The 23,608-nt window shown below is 35.9% G+C and overlaps 1 protein-coding gene and 1 long non-coding RNA gene across 2 annotated transcripts; both read left to right on the plus strand.

Annotated features, from left to right (window-relative positions):
* Positions 1-7,331: 7,331 nt before the first annotated feature.
* LOC105451862 lies at positions 7,332-13,726 on the plus strand. Its single transcript, XR_974637.1, has 3 exons — positions 7,332-7,816; positions 8,085-8,411; positions 13,460-13,726. It is a non-coding gene; the product is annotated as an uncharacterized LOC105451862 (long non-coding RNA).
* Positions 13,727-21,854: 8,128 nt separating this feature from the next.
* On the plus strand, positions 21,855-23,168 carry LOC105451865 (plexin-B-like). Its single transcript, XM_011692560.1, has one exon. The coding sequence runs from the start codon at positions 21,855-21,857 to the stop codon at positions 23,106-23,108; it is 1,254 nt and encodes a 417-aa protein (XP_011690862.1). The 3' UTR covers positions 23,109-23,168.
* Positions 23,169-23,608: the final 440 nt, after the last annotated feature.

The following is a 23,608-nucleotide window of genomic DNA, read 5'->3' on the forward strand; positions in this document are numbered from 1 at the left end:
TTCTTGAGTCAAGAAGATCCGAGGACTTAATCTCCGTCGCGAAGCATTATAATCTGTCTTGTTCTCGGAATATAAATCGAATGCAAATTGCTAAGCGATTTTCCGAGCGATTCAGGAAATAATACCGATTAGCGGTGTTGAGTGCCGTTGCATGATTACCCGGAGTCCCCTGGGAAAACGAACGACTCGCATTGCTTATCGCTTGGATCGATGATCGTCGTCGTCGTCGAAAAAGATTCGATAAAATGGCGCGAAAGAGAGAGAGAAAGAGAGAGAGAGAGAGAGAGAGAGAGAGAGAGAGAGAGAGAGAGAGCGAGAGAGATATTTGTCTACCTTGGTTTACCTTGCGAAATCTTGTTACATCAGAACGACAGCGTCGTTTTCTTACGCGTGGTGCTTGCGGCAACATTAGCCCGTCTATTTATGTGAGAAAATCAATGCACGAGAAATTTAATTCGTTTTCAGCCCGTAAAAACGGAGAAACGAGCGTTCTGTCGTATGCGCGAAACAATTACGCCCGAGACGCCGCGTTACACGTTACGACGGTTTCTTTCGTCAAGCAAAACAGTTATCGCTAAGAAAACTGCACATTACGAAATGCTGCAGGAATGCGTGACAGTACTTTGCCGAGAATAATGCGGTGATTCGAACGCACGTGCGAAAGACGCATACCTATAGAGGGAAAAACGGACGAGTAAAAAGCTTACAATTGATAAATGTGTGAAGTATCTATTTATATCTATATAATATATCTGTCTGATAATCTTAAAGACAAGTAGATGTTGACGTTCTAATGGAACTTTGTTACAAATTATTATTTATTACGACGGCATTATTAACTGTATTTCAATTTATTATAAGTGTTTTATTAGTAAGCATTTTTATAGTTGATGCATGAAAGATGTTAAAATGATTTTTACTTTACAAGAAGTCACAAAGAGATATATAAATATTTTTTATTTAAATGAATCGACTTTTTTCCGCTAAAACTTCTTATATAAAGAGAGATATTGCGATTTGCATTCTTTTCACGATAACTGTGTTGCTTGCGTCATGTATGGCATAATAATGTCACGTTCGAGTTTCGCGATATTCTTCGAAGTTTCACGGTCGAATTGTGATGAGGCGTTTTTATATTTCTTTGATGACTGACTTAATACGAACGGATTGCGACGGTTGAATATGGTAATTAATTAATTGAGAGGACAGCGTGGACGGCAATCGGTAGCCACAGATGTTAAACAGGCATATCCGTCATTCTCGCATACTTTGTGTGCTGTCTCATATATCGTGTTTTCTCTTCTTTTCATCTTTACAGGCTTATGTTAGTGCCCTCGCATACCGGAAATCTCGTTCACAGATCCAGATCGCGATACCGCTGGCGGTGCTGTTTTTAAGAAACCTTGAAACGATGACCGAGACAGCTGGCCGCGTAACTAAAATTGTCGTCTTTCTCGCCGGAAGAATTAATTCTATCCGTCGAGAAGAGTATTTTTGAAATCTCGAACTCGAGTACGCTTGAGCACCATCTTTTCTAATGCTCCTCGTGTGACATTTAACCTGTTAATTAGCGTGTGAATTATTATGGACGGAGATCACAAGCGCGCCGCGCGTACGTAATAATGCGTAGACACGTAAAGATGAAACGAAAAGATAGAGCAAGGACTGCTGATAAGAGAATAGTAAGCAGCATACATTCACGTAATTCTTAAAATATTTGGTAACCTCTACGTAATTTTTTTTCTTTTAAAACTAGGCGACAAATCATTAGTGGACATGGTGCGACGTTTTATATCAGAGATCGAGGTTGAGTTAAAATTCTCAACTTATTTCTCTTAATTGGTCTGGTAATACATAACATGTACCATGTATGTGTCCGATAGCGAACTAATTAAGTGTTAACCTACGCATATCTAACTAGCTCTCTTTCTAAGCGTGTATTAACAAGATATTTAAAGTTGTATTTAATTTCTTTTGCATAAAAAATCATACAAGATAATTAAGAAATATTATTATATAAATTATTTTATAAATATATAATAATTATTAATAAAATTATTTCAGCTTCGAAATTAACATGCAAAAATGTGATGTATTTTTTAATAATAATGAAAATTTCTTAAATTGTTTTCTATTTATTTTGCGTAATTACTAATCAAGTCTATATGGAAAGTTAAGACTGCCATCATCGAAATATCATTTCTATTTGCTCTGTAGCCGCCTTTGAGCTGCCTGAAAAACCCGTTCGATTTGGCGATTTAACTCCGAAGCGAGATGTACTCGGCGAGGTCGTTCGACGTTCCCAATAATCGATCCGTTACACACCGGTAACAAAGTGCACGCTCACCAACGGCTCGGAGCCGTTGAACTTGTTAAGAATGAGATTTCGTTCACACCGCCTTGCCGGCACCGGAATCAATAAAGAGCCCGGCGAACTGAACTGGGTTAATACAAAAGCAGAGGCGGTGCGCGATTCGGTGCGAGAACGCTCCACTCCGTTCCGTTCCACGTACGCGCGAGCCTATTCTCCGCTTCTGCTCTTTTTACCGGCGCATGTAATGGATTACACGATTTAATCCGCTCTGTATCTCGCGTGTGCAATTCTCAATCGATGTCCTCCGTCTCCTCTCCCTCTTCCCCTCTCTTTCTCTTATTATTATTATCACTTACGTATGCGATCTACAAGTGTTCGAGTAGACGAGTTATCGCTCGGAACATTATGAATGCATTTCAATCGCAACACATGTTTTTCATTTTTTATCATTGAAAAAAAAAAAGTAACTGCGCTGCTCCACTTTACCTGAAAATTTTAATTTGTATATACTTTTATACATTTCCATCTTTGGATCTTTACATATATCTTTATTAAATAATTTGAAACTACTGATCAATACACTTTTAATAGCTTATTTATTACATCAAGTTTTTGAATCTTTATTGTATAATTTATTAAGTTTTCCTGTAATACAGAGTAATATCCACATTTAGCGGGTATAATCGAATTCTTTCCGGAGAAGATTGATTGATCTGCTCTCTATTAAAATTTAATTAAACCGCACTTTTTGTGCCCTTGCTTGAAGTTTCGACGCTTATTAAGATATAATGTTATCTCATTTCTGGTTGACGTATGTATAATCAATATACAATATTATAATATTATCTTTTTTCTATCTTCCAATAAGCGTTTCCTTCCCTTCTCCGTCTCTGTCCCACTCCTATCCTGCTTTATCTTTTCCTTACTCTTTTCTCTTTTCTCGTCGACCTAGCCGGAACGTACGGCCGACCGTATAACGCGGTCGCGCTATTAAATCTAAGTGGCTTAAGGCCTTAAAGTCCGTTTCGCGCCAATAAAAAGTGGATGAAATTACATTGGCCGGCTTGCGGCTTACCCTACCCTCCGGTCCGTCCTCTCTTCGCCACCAGCCTCGCCCGAGAAAAATCCGCCGCCGCCACCCGTATTCACGAGTTATCGCGCGGATATCGCGCCTTTGCCCTCGGAAACGGTTCTTACTCGTAAGCAAAATAACGCCTGGTGGCTGGACGGAGTTTTGTAGCGGACAATTTCGTCGGGAGATAGCATCGCCGCGCGCGCGTGTTCTCTTTGGGAGAAGAGATTACCGGATAAGGGCCGCGCGAGTCGCGTTTGTAAATATGTGTGTGCCCCGGTGTCTTTTTTTGGCGAAGCCAAAGCTTGCGCTTCAGCTTTCGCACAGTTCTTCTGCGCAAGAAAATTAGACGGCGAGAAACGAGTATAGGAGCGCGGGAGGGGAACTCTAACTCGTTCCCCTGGAAACTCGAGGTATTTTTATATCCGTGCGAGAGAGCGCTTCTTTTCCTCTTGTTCAACCGTTTCTTCTGATGCTACGCGGTTCCCCGCAGTCGGAGTTACGTCTATGACATGTTACATATGTTAATAGGTCTGCTTGGCGAAAGATATCTTGAGGGTGGATTAACCGTACAGCTCATTTGTTTCTTTGTCCCTTTCTAACAAAAAGAGAGAGAGAGAGAGAGAGAGAGAGAGAGAGAGAAAGAGAATTTAGACGATAAAAGTTAATTGCTTCATCAACGTGTAATTATAACGCATAAATTAATCGATACTTAAATAGTTCTTAATATCGACGTTCGGGCTCTTTAATATCAATATTCTGATAATCGACGGATGCGATGTTTCGTTGCTCTCCCAAAGACGTGGACCTCGCCCCAGTCTCACGCGATAGATTCTAGGAGTCGATATGACATCTCGTTACGCGCTCGACGGTGCCGCGCGGCTTTGTTTGCGCATAACGATCGCAATTATCTCGGCGCGACGTTATCCGCTATGAATCACCTGCTAACCCGACGTAATGCGTGCTTGCTGCAATTTGATGTTGCTGCGACGTATTTAGGACGAAGAACCTTGGCGCGGTGTATCATTGTGATAATACGAAGATAAGTGTAGATTGGCTCTAACTCTTGCCTAGTAAGGCGATTCGCGATGATTCAGCCGACATTAATTCATTTCATCTTACAATACCACTTTTGGAAAATGTTCAACGTCATTTGATGTATCGAATATGTGTCATATGAGCTAGAAATACAATAGAGACGCAAAAATTAAATTATTTATTTTGAATGTAAGAGGAATTTCTCCATCTCTGATATGTATATTATTTATATAAATATGAAGAAGAAAAGATAAAAATAATTATAGATAAATAAATAAAAAAATTTATTTGACTAATGAAGTAAGACTTCTGATAAAGCAAATTATTTATTAAAATAACAAAAATATGTTTAATAAGATATAATAATAGCTGTAAAAACAAAATTGAAAGTAATAATATAATAGTAGTAATAACAAATATAGAGATAAAAAATGTAGCGCTGCATGTTATTATACATTTTCAATGTCTATAGAAATGCTCGTCAACATCAAACACACATCAAATAACTTAGTGTTTTAGAAATAGAACTATATGGCAAATAATTCCATTTGTGATCGAATGGCCGGACAAAAGACGCACTATTATAGTCGTAGTTAATGCAAGCCAGCTCGGGTAGCATCTGTGCGAAAGGCATGACGGAAATATAATCAATAAAGTGCATCTCGATGGGCTTAATCGCATAGACAGGCCAGCCGCTTCGTTAACCCTTTCAATGAAAATTAATTTAACGAGGTCTTGTATAGCCTTTTCTCACGAGGACACTTCCCTTTTTCTTTGTTTAGGAAATCCGCGTGTAACTCGGTCAGATTAATAAACATCTTTAAATTTAGCATCTACTTAAAATAACATTTTTGTCGTGTTACTTTGTCATTATTATAAAATTAAAAACTATCAACAATTTTCCAAGTATCGATGTATTTATTGTAATAACAATGCAATAAATTTATTTAGAATGTTAAAATTTTGCACGTATTTATTTAAATTTTAACATTTTTAAAAAATTTTTCAAATATAGTGTATCATGTTTTTAAATGTTTTAATAAATTTTGGAAATGTTTATATTTTCTTTGCATTTTAACAAGGAATATATCTATTTTATATTAATAGATATTTTTAGATAATAATATATCTGTGCCATTTATTACTGCCATTTAAAATGTCATAAATTATAGCAACCCAGAAATCTCGTTTCGTCTCTTTTCTCGGACGATGAATTACGCACGCTCTAGTGTGTCGTGACACTCAGATCTCTAAATATAAGCACGCATGGACAATATTTCAGCAAGATGTAGCGATTTGCCGGAGCCTCGAATTGCCGATTATGTTGAAGGGACATAAATCAATTTTAGGTAATCCTATCAAAACCGTTACGCCGCGTTAATTTGTAATCGCATTTTGCGTAAAATTGGTTGCGTTTCGAAGTTCGATTTACGCCACTTTCGAAATGGACGGGTACGTTTATCAGCTTTGAAACTAATCGATATCGTATAGATGTAACAGTGCTTAAAACAGAACTTCTTGGACAGTTTAGAAAAAAAATTGTTCCTCTCTTGTCCCCCATCCACCCACATGCTCGACTTTTCTCTACGCGCAGCGCTTTTCTAGATAAATCCTTCAATTACGGGCCGGGCCGGACAAGTCGGTAAACGTGGACGCGGCGTGGCGCAGCCTTCGGAAACTTCGTTTCGCCGTCTCGGGTCGGCGGCTTTAAGTGATTTATAATCAAAACTGGATTAGAGGCGGGTTGGAAAAGCCTTAAGTTGCCTCGCAAGCTCGGGGCGAGGCCCAAGAGCTTTATGCGACAGGCTCCGCCAGGTGATTTAAAAGTCGTCCAAAGTGTATTAAACGTGGGATTCTCTCAAAAGTGTTCGGTGTTTGCAGCATCAGCGTGTCTTCCCCCTTTCTCCCCTGCATGTGGTTAATATAAAGTATCGTTGAAACCTCAACGTTTAATAGATATTTTTTGATCAAACTAAAGTACATTTTCCTTTAATTGAAATATGGCATAATTTTTTAAGTTTTAAACTCCAAAGATAAAAGTTTTTGTAAAGCATTTGAACAAGAAGATATTATTTATTGCAATACAAACACATTCTGCATTTTTGCAGCGTTTAATTTGAAATTTAATTATCAAAATATTTAATTTTTAATTTTTAATGTGATGAATATCACATTAAAATCAATCACGCATTATTATACAGTGTCTTTTTTTTTAAGAAAAGACTTGAAATATGCGTTACAAGTTCTATCATTAAGTTTTGGAATGTAACTGTGTTACTCTGTAACCTGTAATACAAGTTTACGATAAGCATCACAGAGGTTTCCGTCATAACGTGCTACGACATTTTCGTAAAAAAAGCGATTTTTTGGCATCGTTATAATTGTGCGACGGAAATGCGATAATCGTAACGAATGTGATTAACAGTGATTAATTGCAGAAATTGCTGCGTAATGGTGGGCCGATTTTCATGCTAAAAATCTATTCTCTATAGATTGCAATCAAATCGTTTCAATGAACGATTATCACGCGGTGAGTAATATGCAGCTGTGCGTTTATTGTGTTTCACTATCGATGGAATTGATGACATTCGATGCCTCGGTATAGCTCTCGTGAGTAATGAGAATTACCATAATCGCTTGCAAATAATTGTTTTGCAGAGCACTTTGGAGAAATTATTTTCTTTCGAAAAACAGAATACTCACAGTTTGTTATAAAAATAATATTAATAATGGAAATTAAAAAATCGTCCAATGAAAACTCCTATTTATGAAAGTTTATTTTTATAGTTTCTTATATTTGACAATAGTATACATAATTTTTAGTATTTAAAGAAATAAGTTTTTTATAAATAACATTAATGTGAGCATTAATTCTAAAGCCCATATTAATTAATGTTATTTATAAATTCTTTATATTAAATTTGCGCTATTTTCAGACAAGTATGATGTCATGAACGTTAATTGTAAATCTATAATTAGATTTAAAGATGTCGCGGTAGATTTTAATAGTGTAAAAAGAAACAATCTTATAATTTTAGTTTATTTCGATGATATCTAAAAGCAATTTACACAGGACAGTATATTCGAAAGGAAAACTCTATTTGACAAAGTGTCTAAAAACGCGAATGATTTGTGGTTATAGTATTATAGTGGTGACACAGACTGCTGCTATTTCGTTACAATGGGAAGAGGTTATACGAATTCTCGCGGCGAAACGGAACTCGTTGAGAACCCTACGTCGCCTGTGTGACAGGTGTGTCTGATAGCGATATCTCGAAGTCGTATTATATAATACACGGTATCCTACGACCTTACGTTGTAACCTCGCAGTCCGATTTCTGAAGTGATCCTGAGATAAAAATGTTATATTCTGAAAATGGATCTAATTTCAAGTAATTACGGGTTATACAATATAATATCTCTTCACACATTCTCGAATAGTTGTCTGAAATGTTATTGCAGCTTTAATTAAAATTTATATTAATTTTTTATTTCGGGAAGAATTTTTATTCAATTTTGGATTTCATCGTGATAATTGCAAAATATACAAAGATAATTCGTGATTTTAAAGAAAAATTTTTCTACAGTAAAAAATAAATAAAGAATCCTGACTTTAATGATTTTGTTTTTATAAGCGTCATTGTTTTATTCTGTTACTAGCTGCATTCGTATAAGATTTTTGATTCGCAATCAGAAATCAGATCACGAAGTTGTGACATGATGTCGCGGAACACTGTGTAACGGAGGTGTCTCGTGGCGGTTTCGTCGAGCCCTTCTCTTGACGTGACAGCTCGCAAATGCACGTCCATATGGTCGTCCAACACGACCGCGCATCTCGTTGCATTATTTCGGTTACGCCGATTCATCACGTTCTGACGCATCGCCGGTGACTGCTGCACTATGACGGATGTCATCCAGACACTGTCTTTCGTTCTTCGATCTATTACTGCGCACGATAATGAACGACTGATGCATTATCGTTATAAAGTTTGTATTGCAGTGTGGTAAATTAAGAAAATAGAAATAATAAAAATTATGAGAGAAAGAGAGAGGAAAGGGGACGAAGAAACAAGGAACGAAAATAATTTTTTTAAGCTAGAAGGTAGATAGAAAATCTCTCTCTCACGTATAAATTATTAAAAAATAACTGTTAAAGTGGTCTGAAATTTAGAGAAAATATAATCAACGTCAATCATAATATTTTAGACTGATATCAAAATATGATATCAATTAGTATTTTGAATTTGCTTTATTAAATTAAACTGGTTTCATTGACAAAACTATATTTAGTAAGTTACGGAAACCGTTGATTCATTTACTTTGACATCATAATTGTCATAATATACAGCTATTATCTTTAACTGTTTAATTTTGCACTTGTTTCAACGACAATTTGTCATGAGAGTTTAGACAGCACAATACAATATGATGGAAGTTCCCTGAAACCTGAAGTGCTAGCTCCATTAAATGACCGGTTTTCGTAAGCTTGTTGTAAGCGATAATGTATATCTCTTGGATATTTATTGTCATTTAATACTGTACAATATCTCTAATTGTAAGTCAATTTTTCTATAGTCGAATCTTTGTTTGAATATATCCCTTTGGATATAAAGTTGGAATATTATTTATTATTTTATCGTATTGTTTTTTATTTTAAGCAAATACAAGATTTTGCGTATGTTATATACATTGTAAATCTAGTTTTATGAGAGTTTTGTTCTAAAATAATTGTCAATTTATACTCGCTTTTTAAAAATATATAATGTAAATTAGATTTCTTTTGCATTATGTCTGAAAATAATTTTTTTCAAGAACAGATATGACCTAAAAATTATTTTTAAAATTATTTATTTTTAGAAGACACAATAAAAGAGTATTATATTTACATTTCAGTAACTTTTATAAAACTAGATATATAATTAATTATCTTGCACAATGTACTTTTGGTATTTTTTCTCTCTTCCCTTTCCTCCTTGTCTTTTTCTTCCTGCTCCTTTTCTCTCTGCCCCCTCCCCCCCTCTCTTTTTTCCTCTTTCTCCTTCCTTTTTTCTCTTTACGTGTATTTTTGGCAATTTATCGCATATAGGACATAGGCAGTGTGGCAACGGAGAGTTCCCCACTTCTCATTCTCTACCCGCTTCCCAAGTCGGTTTAGGCCAGAATGGTGGTGAGCATACCCCTGGGTCGATCCTCCCGGACAACCAACTCCAAAACCCCGGCGTCCCTCGGGGGGCTTCAGCGTACGCTATAATACTCGGGAAACTTAACAGGCAGCTCTGTACAAGCAGCATCCCTCTTCTATTTCATCCCAACCTCCCTGCGACCGTCGACATATCATCCCTCCTACTGTCCCCGTCGATGGCGTCACTAGTATATATATATATATTCTCGCGAAACGTCCCTTCTAACATTCATCCATGCGCGCTTGTTCTTTTCTTTCAAACTATATGTCGTAAGTTGTAAGTTGTAATCCTCGTGTTCGGCCTCGCTCCCGTATTCGAATTTCTGAACAGAGTTTTCACCCCATTTTGTAATATGGGAACAGCTGGCCGCGGTTTCGTTGAAACGCAGCCACTGTTTTGTATCAAGCGATACACATCAAGATATGACCTGAATTCGAGAATTGAATTCTGATGCTGTCGTAAATAAGAAAAGTTTGTGAAGTAAATAAAATAACTTGAAAATAATTTTTCCACAATAATAGTAACATATATTAGAAAAACTAGTTATCTTATTATTTATTGCATCTATAAATTTTTATAAAAAGTAACACTTTTATTGTCTTTATTTTTTATATATTATGACTATAATTGTTCCAATATGTTGCAAAAACTGTTTATATAAATATGTATTTATTAAATTGTCACTGTTTTATAAATCTTATTTATTATAATATTTTTAATCATACGCACAGATTATAAATACTCTATATTAAAATAATCACAAAATTATGTCTCAAGAGAAAACTTTCTATTTATATATTAATATTATTCTGTTTAAAATATTATATCTTTTCTCTGAGTAAAGTTTTCTTTTTGTACAAAAAATCTAACAACTATAGCAAACGTATCGAGCGAATGCCAACGTTTACCTATCTCGTGAAATGTCGCGTCCCGTTGGTGCTCGAAGAGTAAACTTTGTCCCTTTTGCCATATGCCAGTGCATCTCAGCTAATGCAGTTTCCAATGGGACTACAAATTCTGCAATTTGGCAGCCATTCGTTCACAACAGTGCGGATCGTTATTGGTGACGCGCGACTGTAAATAACGTTTTGATGTCTACCGAATATTAATATTGCGCTTCGGAACTGCGCATGTTAGCCCTACGGATTATGAGCTGCAATTACATTCGGAGCGTGCAAGGTGGTCCCGAATTCGCTAGGGATGCACTGCGCAGGGCGTTTCGACAGGGGCCGAGAACAGCTTTGGCCGGCCGTTAACTACATTTAGAGCTCGAAATCGTTTCCACGGAACTTTACGGGCTTTCGTGCTGAGTAGAGTCTGTTCCAAAACTATTTTTCTTGTTAATTAATTCTTCGATAAATTTTAGAATGACTCATACTTATTGAAAAATAAATAACAATTCTACATTAGTTATGTATAGGAATATGATTTTGAATCAACCTTTAATACAGAAAAATGACTTATAATTTACAGTTATTTTTAAAGAAATATATAATACTCTAACAAAATTGATTTAAAATCAAAGATGGAACATAAGCTATCATTTTTTGAACTTTTTGATTAAACAAAAGATATATTGAGGATGTAGGAAGGATGGCAAATAAGTATTGTTTAGTAGTATCTGAATAAATACCTAGGGGAGACCGGGGACAAAAGTAACAGGGTACAGTTGTAACATCGTAAATATTTTTAAAACTATACTAGATATATGTATGTGGCTGTGAGGCAAAAATTATTAAACAGACCGACATTGTGGTTTGTTAGTTTCTTGTCGATCCGCACGAAACGTGCGCGTGTGCAAGAGCAAAAAATACTTTTTTCGTTCCTCAAGTAAGTTTTATTATGTGTACAAAATCTAAAATATTTTTGTTTTTTTTATGGTGAAGGTATAACGTATTATCTAAAAAGGTTTTAGTGATCATCTATGTTGATGATTTGCATATTTTAATTAATTTTTATCTATATATTTATTTTGAAACTTTACTTTGAATTATAAAATATCATTAGGGGACAATTGTAACATCGATGTGCCTGGGGATGGTTGAAGCATTACAATTGTCCCCGGATTTGCTCGGTTTTATTTGAGTGTTGTTTTTCACAACGTTATTTGAACTTATTAGAAAAAAAGAGAGCTTTTTTCTGTTTTTATGTAGATTTTGTTTTTTTTATTTTATTATAGTTAATTTTATTAAATATATATTACATATTATCCATATAGCATTAAACATATATGATTGTAAATAATTGTATTGCATAAAACTTAATAAATAGTTAAGTATTTATCTATAAATAATATAGTACAATCGTCTTCCTCTATTGTTACAATCGTCTCTGGGACAGTTGTAACAGTATTCCTCATAGTGTTTAAACAGTAATAACTTCTTTCCTAGTTACATTACAAGATTGAACACAAGAAAATTTTGTACTTAAATAAATTCTACATCTAAAGATATAGGTTTTTTAAATGTAAATATTATAATTTAACTGTTATAAGACTTTAAATTCAAAATGTTGCTTTTGTCCCCGGTCTCCCCTACTATTCTTCTTACCAATATTAAAATCTACGATCAAGTAAGTCATTTAATAACTAGAACTTCACGATTCCTTTTTTGAATCACTCTGTGTTATTCCCAGCGCATATGCATTGGTCGAGTAACGATCGAGACTTTCGACAGTAAGCGAACATCGTTATCCACTTTGACCTGCGATAGGCGGTTTATATGCACGATCATATAATACGCAACGAGCGGTCACAAGCACGTGCGCGCGTAGTAATCGAAGTTTATAAACCCGCCCCGTTATTAATCGCCCCTGATATTAATCCACATACACACACAAACATATTTGTACACACACACGCACCGTGCGTTAATTCTTTCATATTGCAAATTAGCAAGTTATCTCCACTTCCATGCTGGAATCAAACGGCTCACCAACTCGTAATTTTGTAGATTTTTATCTGTTGTTCGTTCATCTGTCTAATTGCCTTTTTTTAAATTGTAAAAAGTTTTCATCATTATATTAATATTTGTAAGTATCATCGAAAAATAAAACGTATTGATATTTTGCATGATTTGCTTTGTCTTTCACAGAGAATTTATTTTTGTTTCCTTCAGCAATAAAAAAGAATTTAAATGTTAAAACTATCAATTACAAAATTGTCTTTTACTAAAATTATTCACTTTTGAACCAATTTTTTTAATTTATTTGTTATATCGTGTACGTAGAATAATAAAAACTAACAAAACATTTATGCAATAATTATAAATATTTGCAAATGGACATTTAAGCAAACAATCGCTTTTTGTCGTAACTTTTGTAAAAAAGTGTCTTTTTTCTTTTTCTTTTTTTCTCTCTCTCTCTCTCTTTCTCTATCTCTCTTTTTCCCATCTTCTCTTTCATTTACTACTTAGTTTGATACTAAAGGGCGTGCCTGTTCGTTAATTGTCACGAAATTATTAAAAGGGCGCATAGGGCACTCGCAGGTCGAGTCACAGTCCTGCCATAAAGGGACACGTCATGACGGAATTCATTCCCGTAGTGCATCCTGCGCATGGGGTTTCTCTCATCCCGTCCTTCACTTCCTTCTGCTTCGTCTAACTAGACAACACACGTAGAGCCTCTCTTCCTCGCGCGGACCCTCCTCCTGGAACGTACCCGGTTCTATTTGTCTCTGTCACCAGTAAATGGCTTTTGCCGAGCACCACGACGAGTCTTCGAGATATCTCTTCTCTCTCTCAGTTCGCAGATCTCGGAGCATCCCCGTTTTCTCCTTGTCTCTCTCTCTCTCTCTCTCTCTCTCTCTTTATGTCTCTCACGCATTCCTTCCTATACATTTCTCTCTCTTCTTAGGCCTCGAGTCGGGACCGATAAAAATCGGCTTGGATGACGCCATCGGAAGGACTCTTGCTTCTATTTCTCATTGGCTTTATGGCACAATCTCGTTTATTCACGTTTATTTCTCTGGCTCTTTACTTATTTACTAAACAAGCTTTTACCCATTTAATTCTTAACAAATGTTTCAACTTTTTATCTAAAAATTATATGATGATTATAAATGTAATTGATAGCGTGCTTTAGGAAAAGATTAATAAGCAATAAAAACAATTGGAAAACGTAGGCACAGATAACTAACAATAACTAAGAATATAAATCTTTTTAGTTATTTATATAATTACATAACTACATAATTTTTGTATATGAAATTAAAGATATATTTGTAAATATATTAATGGCAATAATTTCGAATTTCTAATATCATTAAAACGACAGTGTATTAGAAATGCAATTTTATATACGAAACTTTGTTAATGTACCTCATAGTATTGTTTTCTTAAACGGACAATAACAAATGTGACGCTGTGCACTTAAGGGTTAAGCAAGTTATACTGGCAACTTGCCAAGATCGCGTCGCGTGTTTACTGTTTACTATACCATTGACCTATTCATCTATCTACTATTGGGTAACAGATATCAATGCTCTCTAAAAATGAATTTGTGGAATTATCACTGATTTTCAGTGTAAATGATTTTCCGGTGGTATACTTAGATAAACTGGTAAACAGTGGCTATTTGAATGTTGTTTTAGTGATAATATACTGATTCAACAGTGAATATCGGCAGGAAGTTTCATTATCAAACAGTTTTGAGAACTGAAATCACTCTCTATCATTGATATTCACTTTTCGAATCAGTTCATTCAATTATCATGAAACAACATTGAAATAGTCACTGTTTATCACAGTTTTAAGTAAGTAATTGGATAATGACATACACCGAAAATCAATGATAATTTTACTGATTCTGAGAGTAGGAAAAATCCATTTTACTAATTTGATATTTTCGAATTTTACTGTGAACTTTAATTGATTTATATACAAGAGATATTTATGAATGTATTAGTAGTTATTATAAAAAAATTATTTTCTTTTTATATTTTCTATTTGTGATTTTTCTAATGTAGCTGATCGAATAGAATTTATTTTAAGCAGAAGTATTAACTGGAATTATGATTGATAATTACGTTTGACATTATTTCATTGATTTTGTGTCAAATTAAATATTTACTATTCCATTTATTTATTTTTTAGCCTCATAACATTATAATGTTATATATAATGCAGTATTAATGCTAATTGTCAATCATATGTTATTAATACATTTTAGAATGATGAATATTTTATATGTATCATATATTACATTATGCCGTTTACGTCAAATTACTGGCACAGTTGAAAATTTAATTTTCCGGCAATTAGGACTTGAAACATTTCGTTGTCTCAATCGAGTGAGTTTTTTGTTTACGGGAAACGTATATTACACGAAGCCAGCCAGGTAATTCCGTTAGAGAGAAGATTGATGACTGCTACGCGATGAAGAATAAATTCAGAGACTATCTTTAGTTAGTCCTGTCTCTCATTTGACGCGGCGTCATAACGCCGCTTAATCCCACCGTGCAACGGAATTCATTAAACGGGACTAATAAAAATCAGACGGTACTATCGCTGATGCGCTACCGGGTGGCCTCTTACTTCTCATTAGCTTCGATGGACCCACGTTCGTTCTTCTGCGATCTTTTTTTTTTACGTCCGACCTGATTTTCCCTGTAAGCGATCACCTGATACGTGATCATTTCCACGAGTCGGGCGATATATCACCTCGTTACTTTATGGATCGTACCTCGTTAGCTGACGGAACGAATGATCTTAGCTTTGCAACATGTGTCCATAGTTGGGCAGAATTTATGTCCGTGCGATGCTCATAATAGTCGTTGAGCTTAGGCAATTTAGCTAGAATCGAGGTTATACTTTTCAATTTGTACATATTCGTTTATTTATTCAATTAATTATTTGTTTATCTAGCTATAATTTTTCTAACTTACTCTGCAGCTATTGTGTATCTATACATAATACGCATAATATTACTAAATTTGAACAAGTTACGAAAATGTATAACATGATGAACTTATAAACATGATGTATCTATAAAGTGACATATCAATTTTATATTTAGCACACGTTTGACGTATGATTTTCTTTCATCTTTTGGCAAATCGATACTTTAAAGAAACGCAACGGGTAATTAGTGATACTGATAATCAATAAGTTCAATAAGTGATCTCTATTCACAAATTAATACGTATGACAAACGTGAATAATAATGACAATATAACAATAATAATATAATATTAAATGACAATATTATATTATATTAAAAGTATAAATCATATTTTATTGGCGGTTTTACTTATAAATATTTAAAACAACGACATATTATGTTAATATAGCAAATACATATTTTTAAAACATATTTACTCATTAAATTTGTAGAATTAATAGAAAGGTAATGAGATATTTTTATTATGTTATAATTGAAAAAATATAAAACTTGCGTATTTTTGAGAAAAGAGTTAAATATATTTTTTATATTCTCTTGAAAACACTGAGACGTTGCATTTTCGACGCAAACACCGGAAAATCGACCGAGATAATAGCGCGTTTGTAAATCTTCTGGGGCCAAGGCAGAGATAACGAGCCGGGATGTCTTCGTGGAGAGTACGCTTCTTCGCGGTTATACACTTCGCGGACATTTAGTTTCGGTTTAAGTTTGCCGGAGAGAGGAAAGTTCGCCTCTGTCGCCGCTGGCAACTCGATATGCCGGACTCGCCGTAGGAATCGGCTGTTTTTAAAAAGTCAACCGGACGATTGTTTAAACCCTCTAACGATTGTTCAACTCGTTAAGGATCCATTAAGGGCTTCGGACTCGGTAGACCGCGAAAATTTTCCGCCACTCGGAGTCTCTCTCGTGCCTCGCTTCCTGCGCTTTAGCGGTGGCAAATTAATTCAAGTTTTCCCATCCGAGTTGGTTATAGTAAGTTTTTGCTAACGGCCGTTCTCTCCACGGAAAATTTCCCCGTAGACCATAATAGCTGTGCCGCTATGTTTAAGAGCTTTTAGTTTGTTAGGTTTGATGAGCAATAAATCGCTGTTATCGAAAACAGTGTTACTCAGCTCTTTCTCTCTCTTTCTAATTAAAAGTAAGATTAGATAAGAATATCAAAAAAGTTATATAATAAATATAAAGATAAAAAATATATTTAGAACCAATCTTTTAGAGATTAAAAATTGTAGAAATTTTAACAAAATGAATATTTATATATATGTACAAATATAAAATTCAAATAAATGAAAATAATAGCGTTTAAAATATAAGAGAATTAATATTATTGTACATTAGAGTAACAAATAGCTCAGTGTACGACCACATTGATTTGTAATCGACGATCCTAGGTTCGATTTCTCATCCCACATGCCTCGATTTTATAAGGTTTATTAGAAATGTAACATTATTGTATATTGTTATATCGTCTGAAAAAGTTATATATTAAGAAAAAGAGATAAAAATGATAAAAAGAAACAATATGATAAAAATGATAAAAAGAAACATAAATATTAAAAAGAAACGACCAAAGACGAGATAATAACACTGTTGTTATATAATAATAAATAAAAATGTGTCAAATGCATTAAAAATTGCGCGAAATCAGTTTCAATTTTATCAAAGACTTCTTTCAGTCGAATATGGTGATATATATATGTGACTGTTTATATCATATGCAACTGAAGAAGATTTTATAGAAATCTAAACTATTTCGGGTAATTTTTAATGTTTATTGTAATTATTTAACACATCAAATTTATTTATTGTTATAAAACAACGTATTATTAGATCGTTGTTTCTTCTTAATATTTATATTTTAATAACAAGCATTAATTTCTTACTATCAAAGGAAACATTTGATCAATGAGATGAATAAGCTGTAATTAGTAAATGACAGTTTAATGATGTGTACTATAGTAACAGTGTAACGAGAACTAGTTCTTAGAACTTAAACTAATTAAAATTATTTCGTTCAAAATGTATCTGTTATAGAGGTACAACTATTTAAATGTAAAAGAATCCTTATTATTCTTCTCACATTAAAATTACGGAAGAGCAGTTAGATAAACGTTCTAAAAGACTAAATTCGTTTTCACGTCGTGTATTTCTTTGAAATGTACCAGCAATTTACGTAACATGTTTTCCATGTCGACCACGTCGTTTTGCTTAATGAGGAATCAGGAGGACCTCGAGCTAAAAGGATGGAAGATTTAAAGGATCACGGAGAGAGCGTTGCATCGTGCCGCTGCGTTTCGACTTTTCTCCAGCCCATCATCTTCCCCTCTTGACGTTCATTCTTTTTCATGCCTTCAATACTTACACTTTCTTCTAAAGCACGTTTGTCGAGCAATCACATTCGTTATGTGGCCTTTTCTTGGAAAGGCAATTTGTCTCCCGAGCTGCATAGACGATCTTATCTTCAATGTACGTTCCATATGGCCGCCATCGTAAATAAATCTTTCTACGTGAGGATTGAAGAGATAGTTGAAAAGTCAATACATCGTGAATTTTATGAGATGTAATTTTAAAGAGCGTTTTGAGACTACAATTTTTTTTATATTGCTATTAATTTTTATATATTTTTTATGCAAAATGTATTTAAATAATTGAATATTGTAATTTGTAATTTTAGTTTATATGATGCTTTCGCTATCTTTTTATAACTTTTTATTTTATATTCTTCCTTTATCTTGTTGCTCTTTTTTTGTTTAATATATGTTACATCGACATTGTAAAATTTGATATATTGACGCTTGATCGTCAATACCGAATGAGTGAAAATATCGGTACCTCGATAAATTTAAACATCCCAACAGCCTTGAGTTTGGCAACGCCTCGAGCCTCTGCACGCTAATTAGCCCGTAGTTTCACGCATGTTTGACTTTCTCGACTAACGTAACTCGTTGTCGGAAACGAGAGGTGTCTCCGTCGTGTATCGCTCTGGCGAAATCGCGGTGCAAATTACCGAGAGCAATTAAGATCGTTAATTACCGACGTCAAAGTGCGTGTCGCGCTTCTCAGTACAATGGGAATTCATGAAGAAAGGCACGCGCTCTTCTCATCAGATACGGAGAGAGCTATCGTAGTAGTCTATGATAATTGACACGCGAGTCGACATTGGAAATGTAATATTATATCGACACATACATAAATTATTGTTTTCAAATATTATAAATATAATTGCTTTAAACATTAACTGAGGGGATTCTTTATGTGACACTGTTCTTAAGCAATTTTTTCCTCAGCGCATTCTTGCATCGTTTCTTTCTTGAGAAATCGCGTGCTCGCAGTCAATTCAGTACCTACTTATCGGTGCACGTGTCACCTGGTCTACTTTCTTTGTATATGCAATCGTTACTTGTACTGCTTACTCATTGCAAATGGCTCATACAATCGTGCGAACTTTATCTTTTTCTTTTCGTAGAACAAGTGCCTTTATGCGATATTGGACTCCCCGATTCGTCATTTAATGACGCACTGTTGGATCGAAGTTGCTATAGCCGACACGAGACTGCAACTATGCCACGTTGAATAAACAAATCGATAGTATTCATCGTTTATTTCAGCTTTTCCGAATACGCGAGGCAGGAGATTGTACTATTATTCTTTCGATAGAGTCAAGTTGTTCATTACTTCATGAAGTTGCGCAAATTTACAAAACCATGAAGAAGCAAGTAGAACATTTTTTTCGTATTTTCAAATAACGTTGTTCTCTTCTTTTTATGAAAGGTAACTTATCAAAAAGAGTGCTTGTTCAAAAATGATAATCCTTTTTATGACTGAATAATATAAAAGATTTATTCAGATTAGCTTAACTTTTGAGTTCAAAAATATCAATTGCTATTGTCAGTACTAATTCCTAAAATTCCTGTCATAATTATTATTATTACTGGCATACAATTTTATTATCGTACGCTATTTCAAATGTATTAAATTCTTAATGTTCTAATTTTGAAGACTTTAAATTCATTAAAAATTATACCCACGTTTACAATCTTTCTTCATATATCTATTTTAAATAGTGACATTCTGAGAAGAGAGAGTTTCAAATTCTATAATAATAGAAATTATTGGTAACTTTATTATTATTATTGATAATCTTTCCGATATCTGACTTTCAATTATTTAATAAATAAAAGGTGATATTTTATCCTTTTATAGTTTCACAGAAAATTCTATGACGTAGTTATTCTTATTTATTTCTTATTTTTGTAATTCTGTATAAAATTGCTTTATTTATAATTATAATAAAATATGTAATCGATTGCTGATATTAAAATTATGTGAATGCATCAGTTACATAAAAAAGTACATTAAGAAAAATGGACAATTGAAATTTTCCGCGATTGAATTATTCTTAAAAAGCGCGCAAAGTGTTTGAGATTTTCGCACGCAGATGTTTCTAATCTTCCTAGGGGCAGAGAGCGCTATAAACCGAGATTGACATCGAGTGAAATTGGCGGGGAGTAATCCGGGAACAAGAGTGGGGAAAATGGGTCTTCAGGAAATAAGAAAACTTTTGTTCCCGATCGGGCGTTACCCTCCTCGCGCGTTGCGATAAGAGACGAAAGAGAGATGATCGCCGCCTCTTTTTTTTTTTTCCTATACGTTCGTTCGCCCGTTCACCACCCTTCGCTTTTTCCAACGCTCGCCGGCTGCACGAAGTCATTTTCTTAAGAGGGGGCCGACGAGATGCGTCAGGGGGAGGGGGCATGTTTCAAAGGCACCTGGTTTTCTCTCGCTCGATAAATCGCACATTCCTCCCGTTTCGCCGCCGCCGCGATCTCGTTATTTTCGTCCTACTATTTTTCGTTCGTCGGATCCTGTGAGAACGTGAACTGCCGAGCGATCGGTAAGGAGCATCCTTAATCACGTAGAGATGCTTACATTCCATTAACGAAACGTCATTTAAATATCTTTGCCTTTGACGTTGGTACGCCAGTTTTTACGTTTACCGAATCGGGGAACTTGATTATTAATTTTATAAAATATCATAGATTAGGAAAATATTTTAAGCCTACAATTTGATATCTATATTTTAACTAGTACTTTACTATAAAAAAAGGTGGGTATTTATTTTGGTCGCTCAAGGAGAATGATGAATATTAAAATTTTGTATATTTTAAGGGGATTTAAATAAGAAAATATCTTAAACCTAAACTAGTTAAATTATCTGTATTTTAACTAGCACTTTAATCTTGTATAATAGACCTCTTCGTGTTACTTCAAAAATTTTCAAAAATTTCTGCATTTAAAACGAGATAAATATATAATATGTATATATATTTTTTGGGGGGGAAGGGGGGTGTTAAAGAGAGATAAAGCGAAGATTCTGAATGCAAAAAATGCAAGCAACGCAAACAAATCACGAAAATCGCGAATAAGGTAACAAATTAGCAATAAAAATCCATTAAATCTATTTAATCTAATTTATATCTATTTTTTATTTGATAACATGTTAAAGTGACTGTGCCAGCCTAACAGATGTCATTAAGATATTTTTAATAACAACGTCTGCAAGCCCGGTTTTCAACGCACGTTGCGCGTTATTATGCTTGATTATTATCATGAGCTCTCGGCAATAATTGTTCCATGTCGTTGCACTAATTGCACCTTTCCCTTCGATCGAAAGTAGATTACGTTGCGTGCAAGAGATGCTCTCACCTTGAGTCCGAGAAGATAATCGTTACAATTATGTATGGTGAATACTGTCTCTTACGTATATAATGTCTCGTTCCTCGGTGCTACGAATAATAGTTACAATAGCAGACGAACGTCTGCACGCGGAAAAATAAATTAAAAGTGAAAGGAACTTGGAACGACGATATTAATTAAACAAGTTAAACACCAGGAGAAATAAAACAAAGTTATTATATTTAATAATTTTTATGTGTTTATAAATACATCAAAATTATATTTTTATTCCATAAACTAATAAATTTTATCATAGTCAAAGAAAGAATTTGACACAATATATGGCACATTTTTTTCTTCTTAAATAATTTTTTCAGGTATACATATAAATAAGAGATATACGCGGGAGAAGTTTTTTAAATGTTACAAACTTCTATAAATTCGAAAAATTCATTACTTGTTATAATGTATTTCCTTGCGATTTAGCATCTCAAGTGCGCTTTATCATATGTTAATCAATTTTTATGATTTTTTTGCAGGCCTGGGAGAGGCTCAAGGAAGAGGCCACCTCCGCCACAATCGCCGGGCAGCGCGGAAGAGGAGGAGGCGGAGGAGGAGGAGGTGGTGGTGGAGGAAGGCGCGACGGAGTCCGTAGTGTGGAAGTAGAGTAGGCATGTTGTCAGTCTTCCCGGCAACAACGACAGGGACGATGAGGGTGGCGCGGTCGGTGGTATCGCGGCCGCGTCGACGATGTTGGTGTCGCGCGCCGCTGCCGCTGATTCTGATCCTCACGCTGTCGCTGTCGTTGCCGACAACGCTTTCGTTGCCGGCCGACATAGTGCACCACTTCCTGGACGCAGAGGTGGAGCGTATGAACCACCTGGTAGTGGACAAGAACACCGGCCGAGTGTACGTAGGCGCGGTTAATCGTCTCTATCAACTGTCGCCGGATCTGAACTTAGTCGTGAAGGAGGTCACCGGGCCGAAGGGCGATTCCACCGCGTGCTCGATGCTAGACTGCCCCCGTGAGGCGCAAAAGCGGCCGGTCGACAACGTGAACAAGGCCCTGGTGATCGATTACACCACTACGCGGCTCATCTCCTGCGGCAGCCTGTTCCAAGGCATGTGCACGGTGCGCAATCTGCACAACATATCGGACGTGGTGCAGGAAGTGAAGGAAGCGGTGGTGGCGAACAACGCCACCGCCTCGACGGTCGCGTTTATCGCCCCCGGTCCGCCAAATCCACCGGTCTCCCAGGTCATGTACGTCGGTGTGACCTTCACCGGCAATTCACCCTATCGCTCGGAGGTGCCGGCGGTGAGCTCGCGTTCCCTCGACAAGGACAAGATGCTGAATATCGCAGAAGCGGCGGTCACGACCGGTACGCGAATGTACGTAAACTCTCTGTCGCGTGAACGCTATCCCATCAACTACATCTACGGCTTCAGCAGCGGCGGGTTCAGCTATTTCCTCACCACGCAAATGAAAAACACGGAAACGCCGATCTACCTGTCGAAATTGGTTCGCGTGTGCCAGGACGACGAGCATTATTATTCGTATACGGAAATACCGATTAACTGCACCAGCGACGAGCGTATCTACAACCTGGTGCAAGCCGCCTACGTCGGCAAGGCCGGTTCGGTACTCGCCGGCGACCTGGGCATCACCGCTCAGGACGACGTGCTGTTCGCTGTGTTCGCCGAGAGCGACGGGCCCAACAGTGATGTGCCGCGACCGCACTCGGCTCTGTGCGTGTACTCGCTCAAGGCGATCCGCCGCAAGTTCATGAGCAATATACAGAGATGCTTCAGCGGCGAGGGACAGCGGGGCCTGGAGTTCATCTCGCCGAGTCACAAATGCATATCAACGGTGAGTCATTTTGAACAGCTTAATTTAACCGCTGCCGCTTCTCCGACGTGTACGTAGTTAATCTCGGCGATGTCACTCGGGCGTCTTGCTCGTTATCTCGGAGAAAAATATAGAATACTTTTGATGATCGTTTTAAAAAGCGCGTAATTCAGCGAACGCGAAACATTCCGAGATTTATGATAAGTTTTTTTTTAATCTACCATGATTTTAGATATGCATATGTATTATTCAACGTATAGGGTTTTATCGCGAATTTGATTCGCGACGTTTTCTTAAAAAGAAAACTTTACATCTTCCTAATTTATCAAGGAATTCACGTATAGAGCACGATTGCAGCTTCAGTCGTGAGAAATCTTAGATTTAGCAAAAGGCAGCGAATTGATTTATCTTGTGTCAAGAGGAAGTCACAACTATACCTATATAAACGTGTTGTTATTCACTGCCTCGTTGAAATGTCTCGTTACTTCGTTCATTCTCACCGGCGCGCGGCGCTCGCAGTGGATTGATAGCTCGTTTAAATGAATTGATATCTCGCAGTATGGCTACCGCCGGCCAAC

This window comes from Wasmannia auropunctata, unplaced genomic scaffold (genome assembly GCF_000956235.1).
Source record: "Wasmannia auropunctata unplaced genomic scaffold, wasmannia.A_1.0 LD336042.1, whole genome shotgun sequence".
In the NCBI taxonomy this organism is placed as follows: Eukaryota; Metazoa; Arthropoda; class Insecta; order Hymenoptera; family Formicidae; genus Wasmannia; species Wasmannia auropunctata.